At 34.3% G+C, this 14,565-nt stretch overlaps 2 protein-coding genes across 16 annotated transcripts; one reads left to right on the top strand and one right to left on the bottom strand.

Annotated features, from left to right (window-relative positions):
- Positions 1 to 1,298: 1,298 nt before the first annotated feature.
- Positions 1,299 to 13,157, bottom strand: LOC108326151 (pentatricopeptide repeat-containing protein At5g43790). 14 transcript variants are annotated; one of them, XM_017559457.2, is made up of 6 exons: positions 10,659 to 13,151; positions 10,355 to 10,441; positions 9,387 to 9,503; positions 8,560 to 8,625; positions 8,345 to 8,415; positions 1,299 to 1,951 (listed from the first exon to the last, which is right to left on the bottom strand). In XM_017559457.2, the coding sequence occupies exon 1, from the start codon at positions 12,492 to 12,494 to the stop codon at positions 10,701 to 10,703; it is 1,794 nt and encodes a 597-aa protein (XP_017414946.1). In that variant the 5' UTR covers positions 12,495 to 13,151; the 3' UTR covers positions 1,299 to 1,951; positions 8,345 to 8,415; positions 8,560 to 8,625; positions 9,387 to 9,503; positions 10,355 to 10,441; positions 10,659 to 10,700. The 14 variants fall into 14 exon arrangements, 12 of the variants coding, with proteins under 12 accessions (XP_017414946.1, XP_052730416.1, XP_052730417.1 ...); XR_008247655.1 differs by lacking the exon at positions 1,299 to 1,951 and adding an exon at positions 6,535 to 6,902 and having other exon boundaries at positions 9,387 to 9,662; positions 12,687 to 13,157; XR_008247654.1 differs by lacking the exon at positions 1,299 to 1,951 and adding an exon at positions 6,536 to 6,902 and having other exon boundaries at positions 12,687 to 13,147.
- Positions 1,786 to 3,051, top strand: LOC108326153 (LOB domain-containing protein 38). Of its 2 annotated transcripts, XM_017559467.2 has the most exons (3): positions 1,786 to 1,969; positions 2,627 to 2,752; positions 2,843 to 3,051. In XM_017559467.2, exons 1-3 carry the CDS (start codon positions 1,786 to 1,788, stop codon positions 2,977 to 2,979), a joined length of 447 nt encoding a protein of 148 aa, XP_017414956.1. In that variant the 3' UTR covers positions 2,980 to 3,051. The 2 variants fall into 2 exon arrangements, with proteins under 2 accessions (XP_017414956.1, XP_017414955.1); XM_017559466.2 differs by having other exon boundaries at positions 2,627 to 3,051.
- Positions 13,158 to 14,565: the final 1,408 nt, after the last annotated feature.

Raw genomic sequence — 14,565 nt, 5'->3', positions numbered from 1 at the left:
TGTTCCCTAAAATCCACATAAGCATGCTTTAAAATGCACGTCACAAACATTGAAAATTAATTGTAATCCGGCACTGATTAATCGCATAGCAATCCTTCAAGGTTTGATCAGTAATAGTATATTAATTAAATCAAGGTTACTCCTTAGGCCAGTTAATTGTGCCGCGGCAGCTAGTTTAATCAAACTCTAATAAATATTACTAATGCCACCAAATAGTTACTATGTTATAATACTTTTTAATAACTTATCTGTTAACTTCAGTTGGTTAATATTGTACTTTTATTCACTTCGTTTCTGTCACAAGTTGTGTTAAGTTTCAGAAGCTATACTCCAAAATCTAAAAGCAACATTCGTTTATTACAAAGAGTGTCTAGATCAAAGCCGTAGAATGGTTATTTGTTACACACATAATATTGATAAAGATAAGAAAAATTGAAAAACCGAAATCATTGTGAAAAAAAGGTTATTACTTAATACTGTACACAAGGCCGTGTTGAAATTGAAGGGGTGGAGAAGGACTTTCTTTTTCCAACTTCAGCTGATATTGGATTCAACAAAAAAGGGTCAAATTCATTGAAAGGTGCCTGTAAGCAAGTAATAATAATATTGGCCAAATTCCATTTGTCTTCCTGATGCATTGAAGGGACACATAAATATATGAATATAGCTTGTGTTTGTGATGAAGATACACCAATAATAGTCCCTCTATTTCACAAACTAATTTTGAAATGTGTAGGGCCTAATCAAACATAATTATAGTATTAGTAGTATGCAGGGGATAAAAAGGGTCCTGCCCCTCAAATTAAATATCACAGCAATTTGGAACTATTGTGGAGTTCTTTAACCACATAAGATAGATGCATGTATATAAGGCCAAATTCTTAGCTGAGAAAGATTAACCTAATTGGAATCCCATTCTCCATAGACCTTAATTTTGTTGGGAAATACGCCAAACTCTTTTCATGTGGATGCAGATGTGGTCCATTTCGGATAAAGATGCCAAATGCCACGTATCCAACTTCTGACCATAACATCCAATGCCTTTTGTGTAGCTTTATACGCCAGCTTAATCATTATCATCCTTGTGTCATGCATCATCAGACCTCACTCTACTTTTTTAATCAATTGGTATCAAGCTCTATTGATGAACAAGCAAGTTCGGGATGGAAATTATATATTCATTTCTTCGAAATCAAAGTGTAAAAATGTCTTACTGAAAAGCACATGGGAAAGCGTTGAACAGAAGATAAATCTAGCAACAATTAATATCATATAATAAACTGTAACGAATCACTATATTCATGACAATACTGGAGATTCCATTCACATTGATCTGAATAAGGAATCAAGCAAGAACTTGATGGTTGGAAAAATGCATATACGTTGATTTGAATCCAATCCAACTATGGAGAAATTCCAACATCTGCGGAGAACCTGAGCAGGCCCAGAACACCCGTTTCTTTGGAATACTATCTAGCCACACATTGTTTCCACAAGACCCTACCCATTAGTAACTCAACCATGGTTGAATTTATATGATATAAAATTAACTACAAGTAACGTTATTCTAATATTATATGTTATATTAATAAACAAATGTGAACAAGGTTGGTTGATTAATTGATGATGCATGCATGTCCCACACTCACTTTATATATGCCCAACTCACCTTTCTTCCACCATATATATAAAAACCTGCATCCTTTCTGCTTCTACACTCACTGTCTGATCAGTCTAGTTGATTCATAGTAAGAGTGTTGTGGAGTGGATCAAAAGAAGAAAAATATGAGCTGCAATGGTTGTCGTGTTCTCAGAAAGGGTTGCAGTGAGAACTGCATGCTACGACATTGCCTACAATTGATAGAGAACCCACAAGCCCAAGCTCACGCCACCCTCTTTGTGGCCAAGTTCTTTGGCCGTGCTGCTCTCATGTCGTTCCTTTCCGCCGTACCTGCCAACCAAAGATCCGGTACGCAATGTAACCTTATCTATGTATGCATAAAAAACAGTTGCCAAGGTACATATATGGGGATACATGAGTTATGTGCTTCTGATTTTCTCAGAACATATCCAACAGTACAATCTTTTAAAAACTTCAAAAAGTTTCTACAGTTATTTTACAATTCTTAAGTACTGTTAAAAACACTTGTTTATATAAGAAATTATTATACATAAGAATTAGTTCCTTTAGGTTAAGAACCCCAGAGCCACTCCTACCAAAGATGCTTTTGCATCACTAATCTTTCAAATAGCAAACTATAAAGCTAGAATGATATCATAATATCGTAGGCAAGCCAGTTCCATATAACCAATTGTTTTATCTTCTCTAAATAATCGGCCCCACGGCCAGGTTTCCAAATTGAATTGTTACATAAGAAGTTCCATCAACATGTATTCTTTTAGCATATACAGTATGTTATCTGGTTCCGTTAAATTAGATGAGACATATAGTTAAAGTTACAGTATGCAACTGCAGTATATAGCAAATCATTTACTACTATAATTAACCATATATAGGACGATTGATGAGGAGCTTAATTATGCAGCGCTATTTGAGTTTGTGTGTGTTTTGAGGAAGTTTGGAGAAAAAGTTGTGACATTTGGTGTGTGTATGTGGCACTGACAGCTTTGTTTCAGTCACTGCTTTATGAAGCAGTGGGGCGTACTATAAATCCAGTGAATGGAGCAGTGGGGTTGTTGTGGAGTGGGAACTGGCAGCTGTGCCAAATGGGTGTGGAGAAAGTGCTCCGAGGTGGTGCTGTGTTGACCCCACTCCCTCACTTCCTCAGTAGTGTAGATGTGCACCATCAACACCATGTAACTGAGAGAGTGATGATTGCAGGTGGAACATTGTGTCACCAGGCAAAGAAGCAACGTGTGGGGACACCCTCCCAGGAATCTGAGACCTCCTATATGGGACGTAAACCACAGGATTCTGCCCCTCAAAGTCAAAGGAACCTCCTTACACTATTCTTCTGATACCTTAATTGCGTTTCTGGGGATTCACATGCTTTTATCAAGCTGATGTTAGTGGCATAATCAAAGAGATATCATACCATAACTAGAGATCGAAATCGGTTTTACCATTTTAAGGATAGGAGTTACTCTTATCTTTTAGATTAATTAGCCCTTGATTATGGCTGTAAATGAGTTGAGTATTTGAATGTTATAACCATGAACTGTGAAAAATATTAATTACTTACATTTGAGTCATTAGTTTGTTCAAATGAGTAAACTTACCTACATTATTGTAGGTATTGTTAAGGTTGTTCTTCTATCATATTTAAAGTTTCATGTGCAATGTATTAAATAAGATGTATATTATCAAGATAAATTTTTAACACCAACCATATCTATTGTAGTGTGTGCAAGTCTTCTTTAAATCTATTTCAAAAATTAAATATGACTCATTAAAAACAAACTTGAATTTTATGTGTTTAGTTCAATTGTAAATTAGTAATTTTTGTTTTAGGAAAAAAATTAAGTTTGCATTTTAACATTATGCACTTTTAATTTAATAAAAACTTTATTATTTTACCCAAAAAAACTTTAATAATATATGGATACAAACATGTTTAATGCAATGTAAAACTAAAATAGTTTAGACAGTAATATTTTCGAAATTATTTAAATAAAAAACTTTGTTGACTATTAAAGAAAAAACCTCAAATCTTTGTACATTTGTAAAAGCGTCTCTTTTTATATCTATTTAGCATTTCTCAATGTGAAAAAGAGAGAATCCGCCTGACTTTTGAAAAACAGTAGAAAAGTATTGCTATGTCACCAAACTGAGACAACAAAATATTATCCTTCTGATTTTGAAAAAAAGATTGAGATTTTAGTCCTAAAAGAATGCGCACTTTCAACACATAAAAGAATATCAAATATATTAAAGCATACATTATAAAAAAATTAAAATTCAACAAGTTTATTATAGTTTATAGATGACAATTTATTGCTAGATGATAACATAGACAAACTTTTACATTGTGTGTGAATTTTAGTTAAATTCTTTTTTACATAAGTAGATACGTATAAAAAGAGTCTGAGAAAATAAATCTATAAAATTTTTATCTTTAAACTTTCAAACTCTAACTTCAATAGTAGAAACGTAAGAATTCAAATTTTTCATTCCTTTTCTTAATTACAATTTAGATCACAATTATATTATTTTAGTCTCCTAATCATATTAAAAGTCATGAAATTTCAATCCCAAGTACCAGTCCTCGTGCTAACTGTTTACTATTGTTTAAAAATTGTCATAACGACATGTATCTACTAAGTTATTCTCCTATTGCTTCCAAACAAAATTTTCTTTGCAACATTTACACATTTTCGTAGCTCTCATTTTTCTTCTTCCGGGGCAGGGGAAACAGTCTCGTTCTCATCGCACCAAACTCCGAATATTTTCAATTGAGAAACAAAATATTTGTACAGGAAAATTAAACAATTGTCCAAAAGTCTAAATTTGATCATGGTAGCTTTCTTAAACGGATTGTTCTCAGTTGCATCTTTGTTATGCTGTCATGATTGCATTTCACTTGTTTACAACAACGAAGATCATAGACAACTTCAAACATATGTTCTCCCACCAGTTAGAAATTTGACAGTCCAAGAAGATATATACTAGGGATTCATACGAAGATCTAAGTAGCAAACTACCTAATGAACAATGATTAGTTGATTACATATAGATGTATACAGCGAACTTAACTAGTGAGCGAAAGCCACCTCTTTTACTTTGTAAATTGTAATATTTAGACACAGATATACTACACACGACATACAAGACCACAACAGGTTTCAAAAATGTCAATTGAACACCAAAAGCTAGCAATTAACTCCATTCCATTCTTATTACCTTCTGTGTTATATGTCCAAATAAAGAGTGAGCAGTCAAATAAGATCAGTTCTACACACATGTCAGGCAGCTAGAAGTTGGCGCATGAGAAAGTTGTAATGTATGTGCCAGATTTATTAGATTCAGAATAGCAACAAGTGTAAGGACCTATAAAATTAATAAACAGGCCTTTGGACCTTACGTGGGGACAGTCAGGCCCATCAGATCAAAGGCACATGACCTTAGCAGGAGTCTTTTTCCTAAGTCAGCTTTCCACTCTGCCAATTTTTTCCTTCTCTCTCTAAAAACTCATCTTCTAAATATTGCTCTGCCTTCTCCCTAAAATACCACCCTGTTGAACCGTTCAATTTTTGAATAGGTGGGGCTCAAACGTTCACCGTGTCAAGGGCTCCGTTACGGACCGAACGGGTTCTTGTTCCAACCGGTAAGTCACTTTTTCCTTCTTTTCTCCACAGTTTCTAGCACCTAGGGCATTGCTATTTTACTGAATGCATGCCACTAGAAGTGTTCAACTTCAAATTTGTGGTAATTTCTAGCCTAAAAAGCTAATTCTATCACCATTGGGTGATTTATAGGGTGTCTTTGAATTTTGCTGTGAGAAGCACTATTTAGATCATCCTGTCAAGTAAACTGTGAAGTTTTCTAGCTAAGGGAGCTAATTATTTTTGTATGAATTTATTTTATACAAATATATGCAGGTTGAATGTTGAACTGGTGTGTTCTTGTGAAGTGGTACATGTGGCAATTATGTTTGTAAGTGTCTTTGTTGAAATTAATCTGTTTTGGTTGAAATTGGTCTGGTGGGAGGATTTAGAGTAAGGGCTCTGTGATATATATGGGCAGGTACTGTTTAAGGTTACTGTGAGGGGAATGGTGATATATATAATTGGGTATTTGATGTCTAGAACACGGTAGGACAGTTTTAATAACTTAGATAATTAAATCATAACTTGTTAAAAACCTTGGTAGGATAGAGGGGACTTAAAAACCTGAGTTGGCACATCCTGATCATAGAGCAGCCCTGGCCTGGTCCAGTACGTTGTGACTAGTCATATGTGTTAGCGCCGAAGGTGAGTTTGATGCGTTTCAGACATCTGAACCCTCCCCGATGACCAATTGGGGAAAAGTAAGATCTCTACTATGATAAAAATTAGAAGTAGTTTACCAAATAAGAACCATGATATATATATATATATATATATATATATATATATATATATATATATATATATATTATTAAATGTTATGGAAATATAAGTTAGGAAAGCATGATATATATATATATATTATTAACATATGAAACGTATGATATAAATTGTTATCATAATATATATATATATATATATATATATATAAGAACCATGATATATATATATATATATATATATATATATATATATATATATATATTATTAAATGTTATGGAAATATAAGTTAGGAAAGCATGATATATATATATATTATTAACATATGAAACGTATGATATAAATTGTTATCATAATATATATATATATATATATATATATATTATATTAACATATGAAACGTATGATATAAATTGTTATCATAATAAATATATATATATATATATATATTATTAAATGTTATGAAAATATAAGTTAGGAAAGCATTATATATATATATATATATATATATATATATATATATATATATATATATATATATATAAACGTAAACTGGTGCATGGAGGGGATTTTACTCATTTTTCTTCTTTTGTTTGGATTGATGTTGTTTGACTGCAAGGATGTATATATGGTTGTCACATCCCAACTATATAATAACCACAATCATATAACTTAAGCGTCTACATTCCAATAAAGAGAACAGTCAGAGTAGAACAGTAGTTCAGTAGCTGATATTACAGTCATTCACAAAAGGACAGAACTTAAAACTTAAACAGTTTAGAGTACTTCAAAATAACACTAACTTAAATTTAGAAATCCTAAAAATACTATAGTGCATCATCAGCATCCTCCAACTCTTGCTCCAAGGGAACCTCCTCAACAACATCTGTTCTCATCTAAGTGGATGATCATCGCAAAGGAAAACATACACAGGCCGCACACAACAAAGAAGCAAGGGTGAGCTAGATAAACAAGCAGTGATCATATAGTTCAATCAATAAATATCATCGTGCTTAGCTACATATAAACAATCAAGGCATACCACTTTAAACCATGACTCAACCACTCACACGACTCATCCAGATTGGTATAACTGTCGAACTATTGGTCGTCTTTGCACTTGCGTAGTTCAGCTGGCACTCCCCAACACTATGCAAGGTAAATCCCCCATCTGTCTATGTCTAAACTCTAAGACTATAGTGAGAACCTCCCTCTACTCTCACCACTTACACTGTTCTCCTCTATTTGATCATGAACAGTGCTTCGAGTGTAGGGATAGACATACCAGTTCAAAGCTCCATACAGTTATACAAAACAACCACAACACCCCACACATCACTTCCAATCATCTCACCCTGAGATGTCCACTTCATACTCAATTACATCATTGTAGTTCACATTTATATGCTTTACAACCACTCAATAACACCATACATACATCCTGGCAGTCAAACAACATCAATCAATCCAAACAGAAGAAGAAAAATGAGTGAGATCCCCTCCATGCACCAGTTTACATTTATATATATATATATATATATATATATATATATATATATATATATATATATATATATTATGATAACAATTTATATCATCCGTTTCATAGGTTAATATAATATATATCATATTTTCCTAACTTATATTTCCATAACATTTAATAATATACATACATATATATATTATGATAACAATTTATATCATACGTTTCATATGTTAATATAATATATATATATATATATATATTATAATAACAATTTATATCATACGTTTCATACGTTAATATAATATAATATATATATATATATATATATATATATATATATATATATATATATCATGGTTCTTATTTGGTAAACTACTTTTAATTTATCATAGTAGAGATCTTACTTTCTCCCAATTGGTCATCGGAGAGGGTTCAGATGTCTGAAACGCATCAGACTCACCTTCGGCGCTAACACATATGACTAGTCACAACGTACTGGACCAGGCCAAGGCTGCTCTATGATCAGGGATGTGCCAACTCAGGTTTTTAAGTCCCCTCTATCCTACCAAAGCTTTTAACAAGTTATGATTTAATTATTTAAGTTATTAAAACTGTCCTACAGTGTTTTAGACATCAATAATTTCAACAGAGACACTTACAAACATAATTGCCACATGTACCAGTTCAACACCAAAGCATAAATTATTTAAGTACAATTCCACCGTCTCAGTTATAATTATCCAATAAAAATTAACATCGTAGAACAGCTTCACAAGAACACACCAGTTCAACATTCAACCTGCATATATTTGTATAAAATAAATTCATACAAAAATAATTAGCTCCCCTTACCTGGAAAACTTCATAGTTTACTTGACAGGATGATCTAAATAGTGCTCCTCACAGCAAAATTCAAAGACACCCTATAAATCACCCAATGATAGAATTAGCTTTTTAGGCTAGAAATTACCATAAGTTTGAAGTAGAACACTTCTAGTGGCATGCATTTAGTAAAATAACAATGCTCTAGGTGCTAGAAACGGTGGATAAAAGAGAAAGTGACTTACCGGTTGGAACAAGAACTCGTTCGGTCCGTTACGGAGCCCTTGACGCGGGGAACGTTTGAGCACCACCTATTCAAAAATTGAACGGTTCAACAGGGTGGTATTTTAGAGAGAAGGCAGAACAATATTTAGAAGATGAGTTTTTTAGAGAGAGAAGGAAAAAGTTGGCAGAGTAGAAAGCTGACTTAGGAGAAAGACCCTTGCTAAGGTCATGTGCCTTTGATCTGATGGGCCTGACTGCCCCACATAAGGCCGAAAGGCCCCTTTATTAATTTTACAGGCCCTTACATTCTATTCAGAGTGGCGCAGCGGAAGCCTAGTGGGCATGTGACACCCGGACACTAACACCCGGGCACTGACGAGGGCGGGGAGTGATCGCCGGTGCAAGAGGCACGAAGTGCAAGGGACACTGACAAGGGGTGGCTCCTGACAGGCTTCCAGTGGAAAGAACACATGGATGAATCGAACATACACCGGAATGAGAGGGATCTAGAGACTGTATAGGTATGGGACTATACAGTTGAAGGATAGTTTAAAGGGATTGATTTGACTACTCATATCACCAAAAATGCATTTGCTTTTTGGTAGCCTAACCCATAAGAACTTCATGGTTAAGCGTGCTTAGCCTGGAGTAATTTAGAGATGGGTGACCTTCTGGGAAGTTTTCCCGGAAAGTGTACGAGTGAGGTCAAAGCACATTGGAAAGCCTCGTGGTGATGTGCAGGGGCAATCAATATTCCCAGTGAGTTGCCGGAGCGTTACAATAAGCATTGATACAACCTATCAGAATTAGATAGCTTCATATCAGAATTAGATAGCTTCAAGCAAACCTGATTTGACTGCATGGTTGCTAACGAGGACAAAAACTCCTTGCAATGTTGAAGCAAAAACCTTTCTTTTCAGGTCACATTTAGGATTTACGCCACCAAGCAGTTAGTTTCTTCCACCTGCTAGAAACTCAATGTGTTCAGATATAGCACCAGAAGAGCAAACAAATGCTTATCTGTAACCCAAAGGTCAATTCTCCCCAAGCAGTTTCTTTTTGCTACGATTTGGCTGTTGTATAGAGCTAAATGGCGTTGAATGGTCCATGTAACTCACCCAACCTAGTTTAGATGTTACATTTAGATAAAAAGTTTACCGAACAAAGCAAAAAGAATATGATGGTGGAAGAAATGAGCCCAGGCAACAATGCATAGGTTTAGAGCACCTATATTATTATCCAAGAAATAGTTCAAGGAGCCACAAATCAATCAATTCAGCAAAGAATGTGAGAATTCAAAACAGGTTAAAGAAAATGCAACTGTCAAGTGTCAAGCCACAAAAAAACTCCAAATCATCTTTTTTCAACAACACGTCTGAACATTCAATTGGAACTACTCAAAAGGAGGTAGAGATTAAACATAAATAAAACAGACATTGACAGGCAACAAACAGCAGCACATCAAATACTGACAATACAAATAATAAGGATAGCATACCCAAACATAGAAACTAGTATGTATCGGAAAGTTTAGGTCAAACAAATGACGACAGTTAAATTTAATATTTGTTTGGAAAAAAGTTGGAATAATATTTACAGGAAAAAATAAAAAGCCTCAATGGGTGTGACACAATTTGACTAATGACTGAAAAAAATGAAAGTATTCCTTCAAACACAAATACCAATTATCAAACATAAATCAGAAAATAAACTATAGATATATGGGTTTCACGCAGACATTGCACATCTAAACTGACAATTAAAACGTCACCGTACCTGGTAAAGAAACATACAGAAGATATAAAAAAAAATCACCTTTGAAGGAGAGTATATTGACAAAGCCATTGCCTTCATCACATCAACTACTGACCCCAAAGCATCCTTTATATTTGATAAATCAGCCTGATAAACAATAGCAGTTCAAAATTTGATAGTCTATTTTTAAAATAGTGCAAAGTATCCCAAAAAGCAAATTACGCTTTCCTACATCTTATTCAATTTAAGCTTCAGCTAATGAAAGATTACAGAAATAAAAAACTCAAAATTAATTTTCAAACAAATTAGACTAATATGAGCTAATGGAAGTTGCTGTCATGTCATCTGCTAAACAAAATTGCACCTTTCTTTCAGGTATAAACTTTGTTGTAAGTTGAGCAAGGTATCACCAGTAGTCTAGACAAGAACAACTCCCGTCCTTAAAATGGTGAAACCGATTTCGATCTCTAACAATAATATCTCTTTTATATGCCACTGATATTAGCTTGGTAATAGCATGGCAATCCCCACAAACTCTTAGGTTTTTTATAATTCTTATAGGAAAACTTGAAGGAGATGCTATTAGTGCAAACGCTATAGCCAGCCTTTCACTGTGGTAAGAAAGGACATCTTCCTTATCTTCTTCTTCTACATCAAACAAAACTTCTGATGTTCTTGGTTTGTGACCATATTCTTGTAATCTTCTATTTATCTCCCCAATCTTCATATATATTTCGTTTGAAAGAGGGTGAGCTTTGTCACCTGTGAGAAATTCATGCATGGCACCATTAATATCCACTAAACTAAACCCAGGCAACTTGTCAACCCCACGATCCTTCATCTTCATTCTCATTCTCTTCATATCATTCCACTGACCAATGCTAGCATACATATTAGACAGAAGAACATAGCTTCCACTTGTTTCTGGTTCTAGCTCTATTAAGTGTTTGAGAGCAGTTTCCCCGATCTCTATGTTGCCATGAAGTTTTGCTGCACCAAGTAAAGACCTCCACAAAATTGCATTTGGTTTCATGGGCATAGCCTCTAACCTCTCTTTTGCCTCCTTTAATCTCCCAGCTCGACCAAGAAGATCAATTAAGCATCCGTAATGCTGAAGATTCGGCTCCATTCCGTGAACACTCTTCATGGACTCGAAAATTGCGAGGCCCTCTTCTACTAATCCACCATGAGAACAGGCATACATAGTAACTACAATAGTTGCATCACTAGGAACTAGGCCCTCAAGTTTCATCTTTCTATACAGTTCAAGTGCCTGACCCCCATGACCATGAATTGCAAACCCCCCAATCATGGCAGTGTAGCAAAACGTGTCCCTTTCAGTCAGCTGATCAAACAACTGGCATGCTAGATTCAGACTTCCACATTTAGAATACATATCCACCAGCGTAGTTCCCACAACTAGATTCAGTTCAAGATTGTTCCTTAACACATAACCATGTGCCCAAGCACCCTGACTCAGTGCACCTAAATTAGAACATGCAGTGATCAATGCAATAAGTGTAACTTCATTAGGCTTTCTCTGAGACAACTGCATGCCTCTGAACAAATACAATGCCTCTAATGACATATCAGCGTCTTGTAAACTTGTTGAGTCACTAACATGACTTGCACTTTTTGCGTAGGCAGCCAACATGGTATTCCATATGACCAGGTCAGGTTCATTGATTTGATTGAACAAATATCTAGACACACACAATTTTCCATATTCGGCATAGAATTTGAGCAGTGAATTGTTCACAAAGTGGTCATAAGGGGGTTGAAGGAATTTTAAAACATGGGCATGGAGGGAAGGACCATATTGGAGCCATGAACCAAAGCCACAAGCCTTGAAGAGGGAGGGAAAAGTGAAGCTATTGGGTTGAAGGGTCTTGTGGACGAGAATCTGGTTATAAAGTGAGAAGGCTAGATGAATTTGGTCCTTGTGACGAGAGAATGAAGAAATGAGTGTATTGTATAGGAAAACTGTTGGGCTTGGGATACGGTTAAAGATGGTAATTGCATAGGTGGAGGAAAATTTGGAGGATGTGTTAAGGAGGTGGCTCAGATAGTATGTCTGGAGTGAAAGGCCAGTTGCTACCACTTGAGCATGGGCTTGCTTAAGGGTGTTGAGGTTGTAGCATTTTTGCAACTTTTGGAGAATTGGGTCGTTTGATACGAGGCTTCTGGTTTTAATTTTCATGAAACCAAGTCACAAAGAAACGAGCAGAACCATGCAACATTTATTTGCAGACTAGCATTATATCGAGGGGTACAATCCAATTGAGTATGATACGATACCAAATAATAAGGCGGGCTTGCAAATGGAAAATCGAAGAAAAGACTTTCAATAATAAGGAGATGAATACTTCATGAAAGTTTAGACGGTTGTTACCATGGTAGTCAAAATCGCGTTTCGAAACGTAGGATCGTCCGACTCGAAGATCTTCTTCTCCTTCTCCGATCTCGCGTCGCCTGAAAGATCTCATGCTACCATTTGAGCATGAGGCTGTGGCATTTTTGCAGCTTTTGACATGAGGTTTTGGATTTGATTTTCATGAAACCAACTTCCAAGAAACGACCAAAACCATGGAACATGCAGACTATGTTATATTGAAGGGTATAACCCAGTTGGGTATGATATGATCCCAAATAATAAGGTGGGCTTGGAAAATGGAAAATTGAAAATTGAAGACTAAAGACTACGACTTTCATCCAATAATCATAATGAACTGGAGACACAACACTATACAAACAAGGCTGAGAAGAATGATGAATCAAACCGGTGCAGAAAAATAAACCATAAATAAAATTATATGGACCGGGCTCAGTAGATGGGTTCCTGTCTTCGCTGCTTCTTGTATAATTTTATTTTTGGCTACTTTCTTCTGTACCTATGTATGTTTCTTCCTACACCTCTATATAAAGAAACTTCCCATTTTATTTTTTAATTATGCTATCGGAAAACTAAAAATGACTTTTAGATTATGTGACTTATAAAATAAAAAATAATTTATAAATTGTATAATTTAAAAGTAAAACTTTATTTCTATAATTTATGTAATTTGACAATTTTTTAGATTGTGTAATTACAAAATCTAAAATTATTTTTTAATTCCAAAAATTATTTTTTATTTAATAAAAACTTTATTATTTTACCAAAAATTACTTTAATAATATATGGATACAAACATGTTTAATGCAATGTAAAACTAAAATAGTTTAGACCGTAATATTTTCGAAATTCAATAAATAAAAAAGTAGAAAAGTATTGCTCGGTCACCAAAGTGAGACAACAAAATATTATCCTTCTGATTTTGAAAAAAAAACTGAGAGTTTAGTCCTAAAAAAATGTGAACTTTCAACAAATCAAAGATATTAAAGCATATATTATAAAAAAAGTTAAAATTCAACAAGTTTATTATAGATTATAGATGACAATTTATTATTAGATATAACATAATCAAACTTTTACATTGTACGTGCATTTTAGTTAAATTCTTTTTTACATAAGTAAACACGTATAAAAGGAGTCTGAGAAAATAAATCTATAAAACTTATGTTTAAACTTTCAAACTCTAACTTCAATAGTAGAAACGTAAGAATTCAAATTTTTCATTTCTTTTCTTAATTACAACTTATATCACAATTATATATTATTTTAGTCTCCAAATCATATTAAAAGTCATGGTAAGAAATTTCAATCCTAAGTACAATCCTTATGCTAACTGTTTACTATTGCTTAAAAACTCTCATAACGACATCTATCTGCTAAGTTAATCTCCTAGGTTAATTAGTCAATATTGTTTCTAAACAAAAGTTACCCGGGCAGGAGAAACATTCTCGTTCAAATCGCACCGAACTCCGTATGTTTTCAATTGAGAAAAAAAATATTTGTACAGAAAAATTAAACATTGTCCAAAATTCTAAATTTGATCATGGTAGCTTTCCTAAACGGATTGTTCTGAGTTGCATTTTTGCTATGCTGTCATGATTGCATTTCACTTTTTTTCAGATGCAGGGTCGGGTATCTCCACGAAAGGATCCTTCACATTCCCTCCAAGCTAGTTTAGGTTATCCTGCACACACCTAGTTAAAAGTTTTATTTGTCCATGCTCCAAACCGTCTGGTTGTATGTCAAAGGTACTCTCACACTTGATTGTACTTGTCAAAGGTATTTTCACACTTGGTTGTATTTGTCAAAGGTACTCTCACACTTAAAGCAGTGACCAATCTAATCGAGGGTCATACTAAATTCTTAAATTCGCAATAAA

Source organism: Vigna angularis, chromosome 3 (assembly GCF_016808095.1).
Source record: "Vigna angularis cultivar LongXiaoDou No.4 chromosome 3, ASM1680809v1, whole genome shotgun sequence".
Lineage (NCBI taxonomy): Eukaryota > Viridiplantae > Streptophyta > Magnoliopsida > Fabales > Fabaceae > Vigna > Vigna angularis.
The sequence above is the reverse complement of the archived record's forward strand: the minus strand, read 5'-3'. Positions and strand labels throughout refer to the sequence as shown.

Bases quoted from the DNA above. Each gene is read 5' to 3' on its own strand.
- LOC108326153 (XM_017559466.2), top strand. From the start codon at position 1,786: ATGAGCTGCAATGGTTGTCGTGTTCTCAGAAAGGGTTGCAGTGAGAAC. The intron at 1,970-2,626 runs GTACGCAATGTA...TGGCACTGACAG, and splicing joins ACCTGCCAACCAAAGATCCG to CTTTGTTTCAGTCACTGCTT.
- LOC108326151 (XM_052874456.1), bottom strand. From the start codon at position 12,494: ATGAAAATTAAAACCAGAAGCCTCGTATCAAACGACCCAATTCTCCAA.